Source organism: Carassius auratus, chromosome 16 (genome assembly GCF_003368295.1).
Source record: "Carassius auratus strain Wakin chromosome 16, ASM336829v1, whole genome shotgun sequence".
In the NCBI taxonomy this organism is placed as follows: domain Eukaryota; kingdom Metazoa; phylum Chordata; class Actinopteri; order Cypriniformes; family Cyprinidae; genus Carassius; species Carassius auratus.
The window spans coordinates 1,692,549-1,710,680 of record NC_039258.1 but is presented as its reverse complement, the minus strand read 5'-3'; the positions used below and the strand labels follow the sequence as shown (position 1 = coordinate 1,710,680).

The following is an 18,132-nucleotide window of genomic DNA, read 5'->3' as shown; positions in this document are numbered from 1 at the left end:
AGGTTTGAGTGACACGATCAATTTGCCAATAAGAGACGAGAAGGAGCGTGTTACTATGCAAAATATTAAATAGAACCTTGCGAAATAAATATTCAAAATAAATTCAAACCTTGATAAAAAGAATGAAAAACAGCAACGAGTGGAAAATCTATTTCGTTTTTCACTTTATGTAATTTTAATATGCAATATATTATTTCTTCAAATGTTATTTGGTGTTATTTATAAACGATCATAGTACGTTTTATTTTTATATTTGCTTTTATTTTGTTTGAGTTTTCATTGCATTTATTTCATTTTTGTTTTTAATCTTTTCAGCCTTATTATTTTTATATCCGTTTTAGTTTTTCAACTTATAGACTACTTATTTCAGTTATCTGCCAGGTATTTATTCATATTTTATTTTATTCTATTGTTCTTTTATGCCCAGTTGAAATATAGAAGTGATTTAATTTGCATTACTATTAATATTTCAAATAAAATAATTAAGCAACATTCTAGTTTGTCAGCTGGTAGCATTTAAGTTATTCTATCTTAAGGTAAATGTGCTGGAGTATGATACAGACGATGTTGGAAAGTGTCACCTTAACACCTGGACTACAATAGGTTTTTATCGGTCTAATGAGGTTAAAGATCATCAGGTAAAAATATTTTACAAATTGTATTGTGTTGAGTTTTTTTCTTCTTCCTCAGTTCCACATTATCAGTTGATATATACGATATAAATACACTGTATAATATAAATGTTGCTTTCTCTGCCAAATCACATAACACGAAGACGTATGAGTATTTGATTTTTTTCTAATCAGCTGTGCAGTACTATAACTGGTTATATTTAAGTGTGCTTTAAAAATAAATGTCCTACATATTATTATTATTATGCATTTATTATGACTGAATGGTGTCATATACGGTGCATTTACATTAACATGATGATTGAACTTCTTTTAAAAGACAAAGGGGCTGCTGATGTTGAATCGTGTGTGAATCAAATATAATATCGTGGTATGTCTTACAAGTGACTTCCAGGGAAGAAAGAAATGTCAGACGTCTGTGGGTCTAATGGGAAAACTGAATGTGGTTGAACCAGGTTTGCTAGTTTTTCCTTTCTTTTTTCCACATGCATAGCCTACATCACATCTATCACAACGTAATGACATATATTTTCTTCAGAAATCCTTCTAGAAAAAAAAAAAAAAAAAAAGGCGAGCGCTGTGATTTAGTTGAAGGTTTCAAAATGCACCTACTTTTGGTCCAAGACGTCAGGCTGAAACTGATAACGCTCTGTTCTGAAACAAATTAATAATAATAATAAAAGGTAACTGTTATTTGGGGATATTTGTTCACAGCGCCACCTAGTGCAGTATAATGATTAAAGCATGACGAATAGTCATACCAGATAATGTCTAATATGGCGAGAAGTTTCACTCTCACTATACTTCCGGCTTCTAAACTGGTTGCAGTTCCACGCTGATTCCACATGAGGGCGCTCACAGGACGAATGCAGAATGAATGGAGGTCAATGGCGGTATTCCACTTAAAATCCACTTTCTCAAGAAATAATTTTTTGTCTAGTAATTTGAACGTTGTATTCTAAAGGATATGCAAAGAAATTACACATTGCTGGGTGTTCGATTTTTTAGAATCACTTATTGGCTTTAAAAAGTCTTTTAAATGTCAATGACGTCATACACATTCACATTCATTAGCAGAATGCTAGCGTGTTATGGGCAACAACAACTCAACCTGTAAGAAATCGAAAGGACATAAGTACTCGTTCATTCAACTTTCGACCTATAACCCATGTTGAACTTGCAAAACCTACAATCAGATCTGAGATTTCTCAACGGCAATCGGTTGAAAATGACAAATTTAGCCGTCTAGCCCCATAGACTCCCATTCATTTTGCCCTCATGGCGATCGCCCCCAGTGGAACTCTGGTGGTACTGCAACTAAAATTCGGTACAATAGGAGTGGGAAGGCTCTCCGTAGACAGGCTCTGGTCATACTGTCACATGATACATTTCCATGCTCTTTGCAACAACCTTGGCTTGTGCTCATTTGTTAAACGGACACAAATGCAAACATAACCAAAAAAAGAACGGTTCACAAATAGTCATTCGATTCAGTTATTTGAGCGATAATAGAGCGACTGTTTCACTTTTATGGGAATCTTCAAAGTTCATTTTAAGGCATAAAAGTTATTTTTATTTACTGGTTCTTTAAAATTATGATGCATTTGTTGGTTAAAAGAAAAAAAGATTCCACTGAGCTAAAGAAAAATTATTAATAATAATAATAATTAATTCAATTTGCAAGACTTAGAATATGCAACAAACATTATTTTATTATAGTACCAAGTCAAAGACCGTTTATCAGTTAATTCATTCATAATTATAGTGTTGGTCCAATTTTTACTTTCTAAACTTTAAACATTAATTATTCTTGAAGGTTCAATCAATGTATTACCATCATATAAATGTACATTTGGAAACATTCATTATTAATTAATACAAACATAACAGATTTTAATGATTAAATATTGAGTAACACTACTTTTAATGTGATACAAGGGGATAATAAGTGATGAAAGTGTGACAACTGCCCCATAACAAACGAATTTAAATATTACGATCAGCTTTTCTTGTACAAAAACTTTGTACTGTAGTTAGATTGTAGGTTTTTTTGTAGATTTGAATTTTTATTTAAAAAAGCAACTTATGACGGTTCCCAGTCTTGCAACACTATTTGACATCTTTCAGCAATCTAAACGAGCACCCTGTATCGTCACAAGTTTATTAAGAGACTGTACAATACAAATGAAAAATAAAATTAAAAATACAGAGACGCAGAACATAAGAAACAAAACAAAAATTGCTTTGGACTCGTGTCCTAACAGCTGAAATACTGTCCAGCAGAGGGGAACTTACAGACAAACATGCTGAAACCTCTCTATCATGAGCACGACTGCTCCTGGCCATGAATTAAGACACCCCTCTGCTGAGTATTAAGAAACATACAAAAAAATATTACGTTAGCTGTCTTGGTGTACGTATACATATTTATATATATATAAAAATAACTGAAATAACATTAATGAAGTTATAGGAGGTGGTCAAAGGATATGACTAGACAGACATTATACTTTGGAAACACTTCTGCAATAAGAGAAAAACTAAAATTATAAGCCAAAAGAGCAAATAATACATTTGCACGTCCCTGGATGTCACTTGTGCATTTACAGTTGTATAATTTGGCCACGTTACATGGGATTCTTCATCCAGGGAAAATAGAGCACGGTCACATTTTTTCTACAAAAAACACACTTCTGTTATAGAGGTTCATGTTATTCAGTTAACGAGCAAACAATTTATCACCAAAATATAGGTCAGACATTTTTGCCAATATAAGTGTAGACATCAGCTGGTAAGTTGAATTCATTCTAGATTTCGTTTAGATTGGTATGGGTTTGGCTTGCCTAAGAATGAGTTTCACAAAGGTAAACGCTTTAGCCGAAGTCCACGAACAGCTTGAACGCCTCCATCAGACCTCTGAAGTCTGAGGCTACACAGATATCAGGTCAGGGGGGATTGGCCAATGAGAACAACCTGGGCATCATTAAAGATTTTAAAAGATCTTCCCTTTCTTCTTATTCTTTTCCAAAGTCCTGTGGGGGAGAGAAAAAACAAAACAATAATAATAATAGTTTAAAAAAAAAAAAACAGTTCTGAGCAGGGATGCATTATTTTAGAAATTCAGAGGGGTCTTTAAAAAAAGAAAATATAAAAATGATATATTAAATATACACTACATAAACATCTTCTATAATATATGGTTTCATTACATTTTCTGCTGCTCCAGGATACGCTGCTGGGTCTCCCAGGTGGATCTCTCCTCCTCAAACTGACGTCGTCTCTCCTCCAGCTCCTTATGCTGAGCCTCCAGGTTCTTCTTCATCTGCTCATGACGCCGCTGCAGCTGCACGGGTCACACAGAAACAAGAGGTCAGGCTCTGCTACTGCACACCTAGCAGACTGACACTGATTGAAGAACTTAACTATAGAGCAAAGAAGCATTTCAAACTTGTGTTTCAGTATCACTGAGATACTATTACAGTTAAATAATATTTTTATTTTAAGGTAGGGTTTTAGTTATTTTGATCTTTTTTTGTCTTATTTAAAACAAAAAGTCCAAATATTATAATATGCCTGGAATCATTTTTTTAATACATTTTATTTACATTATATTTATTTTAGTACACTAATTTAAACTAAATATATATGAAAAAATAAAGTTAAAAAGTGAATCATATTCAGTTTTTTTAATGGTTTTAGTTTAATCATAATAGCCCTGGTGTGGAAATGTGCATATAGTAAATATAAATGAAAGTATGATTAAGTACCATCGTGTTGATTTAGCAAAAAACCAATGTAAACATAACATCATTATTTTTAATATCTGTATTCTTACTGTTTTACTTATTTTTGGAATTTGCGATGGCTGTGTGGTCCAAACTATGATTCAGAATAAAATTAAATAAATGATATTTCCATAAAGATGTTATTCTTTTAGTTTTATCATCTAATCCCTTTAGGACATGTTGAGGAATTGTGCGGTCAGTACCTCTGCCTCTGAATCTTTCAGCTTCTGAATCTTCTCCTTGACTTTCATCTCAAACACCTGCTCCATCTCCATCTCCATCTTCTTCATTTTGGCCACATGCTCCCTTCTCTCCTCCTCCATCTGGGCGATAGGGCTCCTAGTATTGACACATGCAATAACAATCATGAGAGCACATCCCACAGTTTCCCCTAGAGCAGCGCATCCCTGTGCATCTTCACAAGACAAGAGGAGATGGAAAGGTGGACAAACAAAGCCCTCGTTGCCCACTCCTTATCACAAAGATGATCAATGACACCCGTGATCAATCGCACCCTCTAAACACCTCTGGCAACTAAACACACATGGCTTACCATGGCTAGTCTGGCTAAGGCAGAGAAAGAGGAGGAGAAACATCAAACGAACAAACATCCTGGTCCCAGAGGAACCTGAAAGCTGTTAATGGCCAAAGCATTTTTGCTGATCAAAGTTAGTGAGCGGCGCAGGAAAGCTGCAGAGAGTTTCGACGGGAACATACTGTTCCTGTAGCTCAATTGGTAGAGCATTGCGCTATCAAGCACAAGGTTGGGGGTTTGATTCCCCAGGAACACATGATAGGTAAAAATTGATAGCCTAAATGCACTGCTATATATATATATTAACTGAAATAGAAAAAAAATAAAAATAAATAAAATCAATAACAACTATACAGACATATATTAGCAAAATAAATAAAAAATATAAATTTAATAAATATTAGTGATTAAATATTGAAATAATAAATCATTTAATATTTAAACAATTCAAAATATTAATCAAATAACACTGATCTCAACTTCTTATTCATGAAATATGAGCAGAATTAATTTGAATTCAATAAAGTCATTTTTGTGAAATTTAGTAAAAATGGCAATGCACCTGTCAATCAAATTTTTTTTTCTCCCACTCATAAACAAACAGTAGGATATACTCTGGGATACTTCACATCAAGAATCACTGGGAAGGTTTGACTTCCTCTAATCTAACCAGTTCAACTGGGCTGCTGTCACAAGGTCTATTACTCCCCGGGAAAATCACACATGGAATTGATGGAAAAAAGAGGGAGATAACAGACACCGCAAGCCACCGTTCCCAGAGGAAGAGAGGATCCGTACAGCACAGGGATTGGGAAAAATGTAAATGACCACTTACATGCCTTCAACCGTGTCAACTCTAAAAGACAAAAACACACACACTTAGCATGCTACAAATCATACTGTGCACTGAAGAGCAAAATAATGTGTCAACAGAAAGCAGATGAGAGGAAAGACTAGTCTGGATTATAGTGCACATATTTAATGTGGTTTCCTGCAAAAATGATATTTAAGGTTAGAGGTGACTTGACTATTGGAAGCTGCATGGCCTGACCACAAACGTGTCTGTGAGCGTGCGCTCATGCATGTGTGCACTCATGCTTGTGTTAAGAGTCTGCCTTCTTAAATCAAGGGTTAGCAAGCACAGCAAACTGTGAAGGGATATCATAAAGTGCCCCTATTATAGGTTATAAAAGGTTCATATTTTGGTTTCGGGAGTCCCCCAACAACAGGTTGACATGCATGCAATGACAAAAAAAAACACTTTCTTTGTCTATAAAAAGCATTTATTTTTACCTTACTTGCTAAACGACTCCTGAACAATTCGCTCAATTTTTTTTTTTTTTAAACCCCTCTTTTGCGTGACTCCAATCTGCTGTGATTGGTTGGATTGATTTCATTTTTATTACATCATGCATGTAATGCCTGATAAAGCTGTGTTTGTGAGCACAGTGCTGCTTTGCATACAGAGTTACTAGGGAAACTGCTATTTTTAACGCTGGAAAAGCTGCACCTAGTGGCAAAGAATGAATTTTCATTCAGACCAAAGCGAAAAGACCAACAAGTGGGTGGGCAATATGCTAAATGTTTAATGTTGACGTCAACATGGAACGGCTTGGGATTCATTTTAAAAGTGACTCGTTTCAATGATTCAGAGCCGACTCTTTCTTTTGAGAGAAAATAACTTTATATACGGTGCACTTTCAGATTTAAAACTTTGCAGGATGTTTTCATTCACTTAGATCAGTGTTACACACTGCATGAAAGGTCATTTTCAAAAATCCATATTAGGGGCACTTTAATGTAAATCTCCTTAAAGGGACAATAAGTAACTTTTTAGGTATTTTATTATCTAAAATCAATATTTTTATTCATAAATATGCCCTCAATGGTGTACAAATACCTATGCCAATGTTTAAACTAATCCTTGTAAATGAAGAATTTATTATCTTTATATACATGGGACGGGTAGGTCGACGGAGGCTTCCATGTAGTTCCGCCATCTTGCAAAACTATAATAGCAGAGAGGGACAAAAAGTACTAAGCCAACGCGTTTCCACAGCGCGTTTTCGGTCAGAGCCAGAAACGCAGGTGCAGAGCAGTGAGAGGCGCTTGAAACTGCACCGGCAAGTTTAAAAGTCTGGATTGCATTCTTATTATGGACCATACATATGCCGCGCCACAGGAGAAGAAAACATCATCGCCAAAACAGTCAAAAATAGAACGTAAAAGGAAACGTGACCGTAGATTACAGAAAACAAGAGTTAATGTCGGGGAAGCTTTTTCTAGGTGGAAAGAGCTAATGCTTGATAAAGATTTCAAAAGAGACGCTGAAGTGGCCAGTTTTCTTCTCGACAGGTAAGTCAGTGTTACAATCTATATTATAATATTTTTTTTTATATCTAACAATGCATATAATTCAGAAAATATAACGAATAAAGAAGACATACAAACTACTAATTACAATATTTCATGTTTTCCACAGTCAGTAATTCATACTGTAACATTCGTTTGTTTATGGTCATGTTGCAGTTTGTTTGAAATAACACACCTGTTCACCTGAAGGAAAACTCGACGAAGTGCTATTAGAAGACATCCTGTCAAAGCTTTTTGGTACATATCGCCTACCGTAGATGCAACGCGCATTTGAAAAAGCGAGGCGCTGGAGAGCAAAATTAGTTTGAATGCAAAATACAATTTCACCACTAGATGGGAGTAATTCCTACTTACTGTCCCTTTAAACCAGAGAAATGTACTGACAGAAAATATATTTAAGCGAGTTAACATGAAATTGAAATTGACCCCATTAACTGTTAAAACTCTTCCCGTTTTTTTCATTATATTTTAGATTACAGAGTATGCATATTGTATTCTAATTTATTATATTATATTATATTACGAACCGACTCCATTCTGTAACGGCCACTTCTAATAATCCTATCAGTTCCTAATGGATAAAATAAAGTACTGCTCTAAATCTTCCCTCGGTGAATATCCTGTCTGACTTACTTATCCTATTATCCTGTCAAACAGTATTTTATGTTGACTTTAAATACAGAAGTAGGCCAGCCACAAATCTAAGTATGGAGGTTAACAGTGTGCTCTTTAATAAACCAAACAACAGGAAATGATGCAACATAAAATGTCACAATGCTGTTTTGAAAACTGAGCATCACTTAGAATACTATATATAACAAATGTTCAGCATTGAAATTAACTTTAGAGTAAGTGTTAGTGAGTTTGTTATTTCAACGGTATAAAATTAGACGTGTAAACACTAATATGACACTATTAATAATCAGACGGCTGTTTAAATTCATATATGCAACACCAGAGATCACATAGAACAAGGGACACATTGTTGCTTGAGTGTTATAATTTACATTCACACACTGTGACGCAACGAGGTCAGAGTCGAGTGTGTTTTAAGCATCTGCGACGAGGCTGTATGGAATCTAACCCTGTATATAACGGATGCTATCTTACATTATTCCAGGCATTTCCACTCACACTTCTATTGTATAAACATCTTGAATATCAGGAAAAACCATGCAGGCAAAGGCTTTTGTCATTTGATATGAAGTGCATGTTCTGGGATCAAGTAGACAGAATTGTTTATTTAATATCAGTGATATGATACTAAATGTATCTTACTTGGTGAGCTGGCCTCTGGTATTGTTGTTGTCGATTCCGTTACAGGTAACAGCTGCAAGCTTCCTGCTTCTGTAGTTCTCATAATGGACGTTATTTGTTACGTCCTTGAGGTCCTGCATGTGGGTTCTGACACAAAACAAGTAAATTTTTATACACTGGCTCCACAAAGCCATGCTTAAATTATGAGTGCCTTTAAAATAGATATATAAAATATCAAATCAAGTGGCAATTATATTGCAGAAACACACTTTTGAAGCAATGCATTTGACAAAATTAGCCCTTGTGGTCAAATTGCTAAAGGGGAGTCTCACACACTCTCCCAAAGCTACTGCTTTTGTGTTTCTACAGTTTATTTCCTCAAGACTTCAGCTAAACCCTTGCGGTGACTGTTTGTACCTGATGAGCATATTCCTTAAGAGGGTGAAATCACAGTGGTCTCCATTCTCAACTGTGGAGAAAGAAAAGATAATCAGGTTTTAAACATATAAAGTTGTTCTTCAAATGCCATCTATAGGTATTAACTGCAGAATAAGACTTCACAAGAACTGACCTCACTTCTAACTAATGTAATAATTTAATAGAGCTTATAAATCACATCCTGGAACAACAACAGAAAATGTTTTATATTCCATATTTTAAAGCATCAATCTGATGCATTTTGAGATGCTTTTTTGCCAACCTGGGGAGAGCTGGAGAAACTTAACTTCAGTCATGAGTTAAAAATTATTACTAATTATTATTACGATTTCTGTAGCCTACTGTTCATCAGTGAAACGTTGGGAGTGGAAGGAGGATCAAGCAGGAATCTTTATTGGTGTCAATTTTCAGTCTCTTTTTAATGAAAGGCTTTACGCATCTGTCAATCATCCCCAATTGCTATTTGGGGGAAGAACCAAGCGCTATGATTGGTCGAACTCTTCTTCTTTTGCCGTTGCTTGATTTCAGGACTGCATGTGCAGAGGCGTCACCAGGTTTTGGTGTAGTTTAGAGTGACAAATCGTACCAGCGTACTTTGAAGTCAAAATGCATATCCGCTACACAAATTGCATACAGGTTGGCAGGTCTGCTTACTGATAGAAAGGTGGACCACTTTAACTTCTGTCTTGTCAGTACATTCACCTCAAAATCTACCCCTTTAGCTAATAATTTTCCCCCGGAGCTTTAGCTAGCTGGCTAACGTTGCATTCTCTTCTGCTGTGTTCAATGACTCAATTCATCAAGCTTTAGTTAACGTTAGCTAAGTCTATATCAACAGAGCTCCTGGGTAACTTAACTTAGATATACCAGAAAATATTACAATTATTGAAACCATTGCACTCGCGCTCCCTTCTGGCATTCGCACCTGTTTGCAATTCGCTGAATATGAACTGCAACTTTAAACATTTCAGAAGCATTTGAGTGTTAAAGCCATTTCAAGTTCATCTACCTTCTGCCACTCCCCATGGGTACTGCCTTCCTCGAACCTTCTTGTCATTCACCTCGATGATAGTGTTGCTTCCAACCACAGCCAGGGGCAACCGATCCTAGAAAGAGAGAGAGAGAGAGAGAGAGAGAGAGAGAGCGCAAGAGAAAGAGAGAGAGAGAGAGAGAGAGAGAGAGGCTCATGGATGGCTGTGTACAAGGAATCTGGCTGCTAAAACAACAAGAAAAGTCTGGCAGGATTTCAATGTGCAGCCACCTGGTGAACCACATGTACAGTCCACCTCCACAGACACAGATCCAGAACTTTATCATTATATTACACTTTATTCTCCTATATGAACAACATTTAAAGCAGACGGATCATAGAAAACAGAATATTTCTTACTTTTCCTTTTGAAATACAAAGTATAACACAAAAATCATTTAATGAAAGCCCTCAGAAACGACACATTTATGATATCACAGCTCATAAACATATAACTGCAAAATCAGTCAGTTTTATGCTACTGGTTGTTATACTACGAATGTTTTGTATGGAAATATGTGTGTTACACAAATCTAGAACTCTTACTTTGATTGTTTTCACAATCTTGTTTTCCTCCTCATCATCCATTTCTGGAAACTCATAGATTTTGATCTTGTGCTCCAGGATTTCTCGCATAATCTAGAGAAACATAAAAACAACTTTCAAAATCACACAACCTCCAGAGGATCACCAAGAGCGATTGTTTAGGGTTGAGGAACATCCTCTGTTTATTTGTGGATGTGCTCAAATCTTTTCATCTGATCTTTCCTGTCTGGGCGGTAATGCTGCGCTCCTGCTCGTGGTTCCTGCAGAGATAATACTCTGACAGATGGCGAAGTGCTCAAGACACACATGGTGCCGGAGGCTTGAACTCCTGCTGTCTCTTCTTGCCTTTTCCTTAATCAGGAGTGTAAACAGACAGGACTTAGCACACAAGAGCTGGAGGCTACAGCCGGCTGACCTGTTTCTTGAACTGTTGGCACTCTTCAGGTGTCAGGGTATCTGCTTTGGCAATCAGTGGGATGACGTTGACCTTCTCATGCAACCGTTTCATAAACTCGATGTCCAAAGGTTTCAGTCTGGTGGAAAAACATACAAAAAAACACCATGATAATGATCACGGTTCTCTCAATAGCTTTTTAATGGTCTTTGCAAATGCAAGAATCACCAAACCTAGTTCATACTTAAGGTTAGGGCTTTGAACTGTTGCACAGTTAAAAACCCTTCACAGTTGCTATAGAAAAGATAATAATGTAGTTTGGAAGTCCAACTCAATTTGGACTTCTAAACTATCATGATAGAATATCTGATGATCCATAGAATTTAAAGCATATATAAACAAATGAAATAAAATAATCAATGAATCTAATGTTGTTTATTTCGGTGTGAAATGTATTATTATTGTAATTATTTAATGAACACTGGCTGACTTTTTGAATATTATGAAAATTAAATATTGCTGTTTTAAATATAGTTGTTTTTTATTTAAAAAAAATAAAAATAAAGAGTCACTGGTGGTCGTGTGTTGTGCTTTTACTGCTAAATTGTTTTCCGTTTTGAATCATAGGCAACAACACCCAGACTATTTACTTTCTTCCACGCTTCAGTTCTGATAATCACCATGACTGTGTGGACACAAGACTGTTCCTGCATCTTCACTGCAACTGAGCACAGATCCACTATTGTCTGAGAACAGCTGCTTATACAGTAACTCAGTCATTCTAATGTTTTCACTGACTAAGAGGAAAATTTCAGTGACCTCAACTCCGGTTTGTCAATGAAATCTATTATCAGACATCTTAGCAAAAAAAAAAAAAAAAAATCACAAACATGGGGAAAACTGGTTCATGAACAGAAGTTCAATCAAAAAAAAAAAAAAAAGGCTAGAGGTTTGTAAAGACTATTTTATGCACTAAATTATGGTTAAAAATAAGTTTTGAAATGTTTTTCAAAGGCATCTCTTACACTAAACAAGACTGCATTTATTTGATAAAAAAATGTGAAAATGTGTAACATTCTGAAATATTAATACAATTTAAAACATCTATTCTATTTGAAAATGTAATTTATTCCTGTGATGCAAAGCTGTATTTTCAGCATCATTACTCCAGTCTTCAGTGTCACATGATCTTCAGAAATCATTCTAATATGCTGATTTGCTGCCCAATTAACATTTCTTATTATTATCAATGTTGGAAACTGCTTAATATTTCTGTGGAAACTGTGATACAGCTTTTTTTTTGGATTGATGTCAACATATAATTGGTAGGTTTTCACCTTCTCTTAAGACATTATAACGTATAATGAACAGCAAGAACTCAGAAGGCCAGGTCTCCAATCACTCACCCATGTCCTGAGGGTGCGATGAAATACAGGCAGCAGTGCACTCTGCTGTCCGGCATCTGCCGTCTGTTCACACGCGACTCTGCGTTCAGATAGTCCTCGAACTTACTGTCGATGTGATCAATGACCGGCTGCCAGCTGGAGCAGAAAACACAGGAGATTCAGGTCATGCTGTCACAATCAAACATCAAGCAACCTGATATTAAACCATGCTGTGATAATTATATCTGGCAATCCAACTGAAATCGTAATCTCACCAGTTGCTGTTGTCCACAGCGTCTCCAAATCCTGGAGTGTCCACTATCGTGAGCAGAAGTTGGACACCTCCCTCCTTCATCAACACTTTGGACTGCTCCACCTGTGAGACCAACAGACCAACTGAATTACTATTTCTACACAGAGGCCCTTAACATATGCTCTAGTAAATGCTTAATAAGACCTCACAAATAGCTGGTGTAAACACTAGTAGCTAGTGTCTGCTTGGTCACTTATGTTTACATACCACTGGGTATTAGTGGTGTTGATGCAAAGACAATTATCATAAAGCTGAAATGTTGTGTAAAGCTTTGGACTCAAGGCTACAAGTACAAACATGCAGGACATAGCATAGCTATTCCTTAAGTATGCTCGAGAAGCCAGAAGCATAGTGGCATAGGAACCTGGAAATGTGTTCTTGAACTTATGATCTAAAAAGCTTTATAAAGCTATATTCAAGTATATATATAGTGTTTCCCCATTTTCTGTTCCCAGTGCACAGTTAAGAAGAAACAAGCAGCATCTATTGACATTTAGGAAACAATTCATCACTCTATATACCTGAACTGTTTTCTTGATTCGGTGTGAAGGTCCAGGATATTCTCCAGAGTACATATCAGTTAGGAACAGAGAATTTATCAGCGTGGACTTTCCCAACCCTGACTCTCCTGAAAAAAAGGACAGAAAATACAGAGAAACATGAGATTAAAATGGGTTCAGTCAGATTTATTATTATTATTTTATTAAGCAATAATTCATTAAATTAATGCAATAATAATAATAATAATAATAATAATAATAATAATACCAACATAATTAAGTACAGACAAATATGAATTACAGGACTTTTAAGATGCATTTTTTTAAAGATAAATAGTGCTAAACAGATACAGGCTTTGAGATAGATGATGCAGACACAATATCTAAAAAACAGTGCGATATACTCCAGATAAATACATACACAATTTAGTGACAAAATTGCATCTCATTAAAAAAATATTTACTGATGATTCACAAAACTAATTTTGTTAGATTTTGAAAGAACAAAAAGGGTAAAATGTAGCACTTCTCTAAATCTCTAAATGGCAATTTAATTGCTGATAAATACACTCATCTAGCATTACATTTAAAATCTTAAAAATGTGACATTTATGGCATGACACAGTGGCCAAAAACATCCATCTGATGCATGAGTAAATAGACAAACAATTAAAATAATAGCACAGATGGAATGCAGGGACATGCCCTGTGTGAACTTCCCCTACACGTATTACGTCAATGCCGGAGGAACAGCATTTTTTGCATCCAGTCTAAGAACCCTAAGAGACCCAGGGGAGAACAGTGGAATTAACCTCACAAGCAGCTTTTTGCCAGTTCTTTAGTAAATCCGTTAATGGCCAAGATGGGACTAAGTCAACTTCATTCTAAACACTTAGCACTAATTGTTTTGGAAGTTTAAATATGACCAGCTCAATACCTCTCCAGCGTTGTGATGATGCTTCATTATTATGTGTTTAGCATTAGTGTGAACACAGAGCGCACGCAGTGGGACCAAACTACTAGAGTGACGGATAAGCACTGGATGAAGGTAAGAACTACGAGAGCGTGGCATTCATCTGTGCGGTCTCACACAGTGAGGTCAGCACACTAACTAGAGTAAATTGCTTCTGGCAGGGCGAGTGGCTGGCACCATTATAGACTTGGCCGTTTTCCATACCCAAACACTAATGCAAGAACAACTGGGTAAAGTCCATCCTCAAAGCACAGCCAATTTGTATTACAAATCAGCAAGAGAAAGCACTATAAAACTTCATTTATGACATTAAAATCAGTTTGGATATTATGCGACAAAAAAGTTTAAACCATCTACCAAAGACGATCTTTTGCAGCTGTAAAGACCACAAATAATGTCTGGATTGAACATGCCTTTTCGCTTGCGACCGAAAATAACTCAAACATGCACAACCATGAGTCCCCGGGTCAGATTCATAAACGCAGGGGATGTCGGGTACAAAACCGCAGCTCGCACACAAAGCCAAAGCAAACACAGCTTTCGGAGCAAATTCCAGCTAAAACAAGACAGATCCCGTATCACTGCATACTTGATTAAATGTAAAAGAATCAACTTCAAAGCTATGCCTTCAAAAAATGTCAGCCATTTAGGTGTTCTTTACTGACAACTCAAGTTGAACAGGATGTGAAATCACTGCCATCCAACCCCTGCTTCCTGTGTGGTTATCCAAACAGCGTTTAGACCAAATGTCAAGAATGTAGTCTCTAACTGGCAAACATTCAAAACTAGACAGGAAGCTCCTCAAGTGGTCTTAATGATTCCAGCACACACTGAATCCATCACAAGCAATGTGTTGCTAACGTAGTTACACGTTGAGTGTAGTTTGGTATTTGCAAGCTGCATACCGAAGGTTACAAAGCAGATCGAGATCAATACATTCAAAGAATGTGTTTCCTTACCCACAACCATCAGGGTGAACTCAAAGCCCCGCTTCACAGACTTTCTGTACACTTGGTTGGGAAGGCTTGCAAAGCCCACGTATCCCTCCAGATTCTTCTGCTGCTGAACACAGACAGAAAAACACTTTTTTGATCAGACAGACTTGCTGGTATATGCTCACTGTGAATAACACTCAATTGCACTCTCAAATAGGCAAATAGAAGGAGATCGTGTTCTACTCCCCCTGTTTTAGTCATACTTACTGCTGTGTATTTGAATCCCAGAAATGCATGGTATTGGTTGAGGGTGATGGGGAACAAAATGAAGATGTCAGAAGAGAAGTTTTGCACGTCCAAAGTTCAGCATACAACAGCAAAGAGGGAGAGAAAAAAAAAGCACACAAATTTATGACATACACACAGGGTCCAAAATGCTTGAAATTGCTTTGGCAAGTAAAAAAAACAACAAAAGACAACAAGGTTTAAGCTGAACTGCTCAGTGACAAAAGTGACTCAAATCAAACATATTCAAACATCTACTGAAGTCTATACAGAACAGAGTTTCAGAGGGTCAAGAGCAAAAGTTTAAGGGGGCTTTTTTATTTAGATAAAAAGTAAAGATAAAAGAAATTAAATAATTTGGCTAAAATAAATTAAGGACTTTAATAATAAACTTATTAAACAGTACAGTAGTACTAAAATTAGAAACTAAAAATATTCCAATTAATATTTTGTGCGTATATATTGCACATATATATATGAATGTGCGACCATATCGTGCTGATTAATGTGTGGCACTACATGAGAAATGATGGTGCAGAATATTATATATATATATATATATATATATATATATATATATATATATATATATATATTCAAAGCTCTTTATACATGGGCTCTGTTGCATTAGGATGATCATATTTGGGTCTGTGGCATCAATCATAAAACAGAAAACCACATGTGGAATATTTCTCACATTAAATCACAGAAAAATAAATAAAACAAGGAACAAATATAAAACTTTATTTTTATATCAGAGATACTAAAATGTTGTATACGATACTTGTAGTGACATAATGAACTTTGTTTACATTTCTCATGATCATAAAACCATTTTCATCTAAAAACGTATGCATTAAATTAGTTTTACAGACAGCTGTACCTAAATATGAATTCAGTTATTTATAAGATTTAGATTAGATTTAGGCTACACTGAAGGAGCTCAAATAACTTTGATTTGCCCAATATTTTTGGTCAATACATAATTCCCACTGATGACTAAAATGTGCTAAACAGAAATAATAAAGAATGAGTAGGTGTACGCACCTAAAACTGCATGCATGAATCATAAAATGACAGCTAAATGTGAAACGATTAGGGTTTCTGATAATGGCCTGGCAGTTGAATTACTGGAAAGTCAAACAAAAGCAATATTTTGTACATAAACCACACAAGTGTGAAGATGGTTTTAAAATGTGCGACCATATCGTGCTGATTAATGTGTGGTACTACAAGAGGTGCAGATTGCCGAATATGAGATGCTTAAATGCACAATCAGAGGTCACAAACCAAAAATGTTTGGTTACACTCAGCTGCATCCTTTAATGTCACCAGCATAATTTATTCTGCACGATAACTTGGTTTAACAATAAATCTCATGATTAGTCTGAGCAATATACACAAACCTCAGGCACTCAGTAGTCAGAAGAAAATGCAATAAGTAGCCAAACAGATGAGAAGCAACACTAATAAAAAGTCAAATATTAAAGCCACACAGTTGAAAGTAAAATACACAAACCCAGGGTCACACCAGGTGAAGAATTTAGTTGTTAAAACAGATCTGTCTACAGGATGTGAGAGCCTGACCGCAGTTTTAGAGCATGCCTGAATGACATACTGCATCTGGTTCAATGTGAAGGAATTAACTGAAGGAAATTACATTTTAAAACACTTCTATCTGCCTTTATTCACCAAACCATTAATAAATAGCTTTAAATATATATTTGTGGTTTTGCATAGCATCAGCTGTCTCTCAATCCACACATTAGCAAGTAATGATGATATTTGCATTGATAAAAACGACCAATTCATTGTAAAATGCTTATAGATAAGATTATAAATGTCAATCCTAAAAACAATCTGCAAAACAACATTGATTTTTTTTCATGGATTTGTTTTCAAACCTATCAGCGTTTTTCTTTCTGTCTAGTATCCACCTAAACAACATCTCATAAGACATCGCAGGACATATTTAAATGAAACTCCAAAAATGTTGAAATATTTAATATGCAAGCAAAATGTAGAAATGAAATTGCTGCATTATTCTAGCAACTGTGTGATTGTTAGCTGCTAATCTGCATTAGCTTGTGCTCTAAAAATGAGTATTAATGCAAATTATGTGCCGGTTATATTTAGCAATTAAGAAAAAAAAAGACGTTTAAAGAGGAGTGTAACGTTATTTGGTTAATATTGATTAAATTCTAGCGAACGAAATCCGTTTTTCGCTCTTCAATGATTCGCGAGAGGAAAAAAACTGACAGGAAATGCCTCGCGCGCTATCACTAACCTACATTACAGTAAAAACATTAGCGGGCGTCGATTTAAACCACCGAAATGCTTCGACTAGACCCAAAAGCCGCGTAAACGTTACCGAGACTCAAACGCCGATGTTTGGTGTATGGTATATCGTAAAAGTGAGCGGAACTTACCCATAATATTAATGTTCAAGTGCAGCTTTGGAAACCGATCGTTCTTTGGCAGCCCTACATTCCCCTTGATACCACTTCCGCAAAACTCAGATACGTCAGCGGCGTAACACTCATTCACATGAACGGAGAAATATTACGCAAAGTACGTGACTCAACTTTGGTGAATTGCCAGGCAAATCAATAAATCTCGCGATATTAAGTACGAACGCACGCACACCTCCCAGGAGCATATCAGACAGAGAGACAAACAATTGAAATATTTTTCCGTAATCACCCCAATATATTATTTCTGAAATGTTCAGCATTAAGAGATCTTTCTGGT

At 35.9% G+C, this 18,132-nt stretch overlaps 1 protein-coding gene and 1 long non-coding RNA gene across 5 annotated transcripts; one reads left to right on the top strand and one right to left on the bottom strand.

The window, feature by feature from the left end:
• Window positions 1-192: 192 nt before the first annotated feature.
• Window positions 193-2,625, top strand: LOC113115699 (uncharacterized). 2 transcript variants are annotated; one of them, XR_003293932.1, is made up of 3 exons: window positions 193-381; window positions 537-638; window positions 1,017-2,625. It is a non-coding gene; the product is annotated as an uncharacterized LOC113115699 (long non-coding RNA). The 2 variants fall into 2 exon arrangements; XR_003293931.1 differs by having other exon boundaries at window positions 952-2,625.
• A 154-nt stretch (window positions 2,626-2,779) lies between these two features.
• LOC113115698 (septin-7-like) lies at window positions 2,780-17,960 on the bottom strand. Of its 3 annotated transcripts, XM_026283248.1 has the most exons (15): window positions 17,811-17,960; window positions 15,593-15,594; window positions 15,121-15,223; window positions 13,210-13,316; window positions 12,651-12,751; window positions 12,397-12,531; window positions 11,012-11,129; window positions 10,597-10,689; window positions 10,030-10,126; window positions 9,000-9,051; window positions 8,604-8,729; window positions 5,788-5,808; window positions 4,621-4,756; window positions 3,842-3,975; window positions 2,780-3,664 (listed from the first exon to the last, which is right to left on the bottom strand). In XM_026283248.1, the coding sequence occupies exons 1-15, from the start codon at window positions 17,812-17,814 to the stop codon at window positions 3,625-3,627; spliced, it is 1,269 nt and encodes a 422-aa protein (XP_026139033.1). In that variant the 5' UTR covers window positions 17,815-17,960; the 3' UTR covers window positions 2,780-3,624. The 3 variants fall into 3 exon arrangements, with proteins under 3 accessions (XP_026139033.1, XP_026139034.1, XP_026139035.1); XM_026283249.1 differs by lacking the exon at window positions 5,788-5,808; XM_026283250.1 differs by lacking the exon at window positions 15,593-15,594 and having other exon boundaries at window positions 17,811-17,945.
• Between the last annotated feature and the right edge of the window lie 172 nt (window positions 17,961-18,132).

Coding starts and splice junctions, on each gene's coding strand:
- LOC113115698 (XM_026283248.1), bottom strand. Junction 12,532..12,650: donor GCTGTGGACAACAGCAACTG/GTGAGATTACGA, acceptor TTTCTGCTCCAG/CTGGCAGCCGGTCATTGATC. Junction 8,730..8,999: donor TTAAGGAATATGCTCATCAG/GTACAAACAGTC, acceptor GTTTTGTGTCAG/AACCCACATGCAGGACCTCA.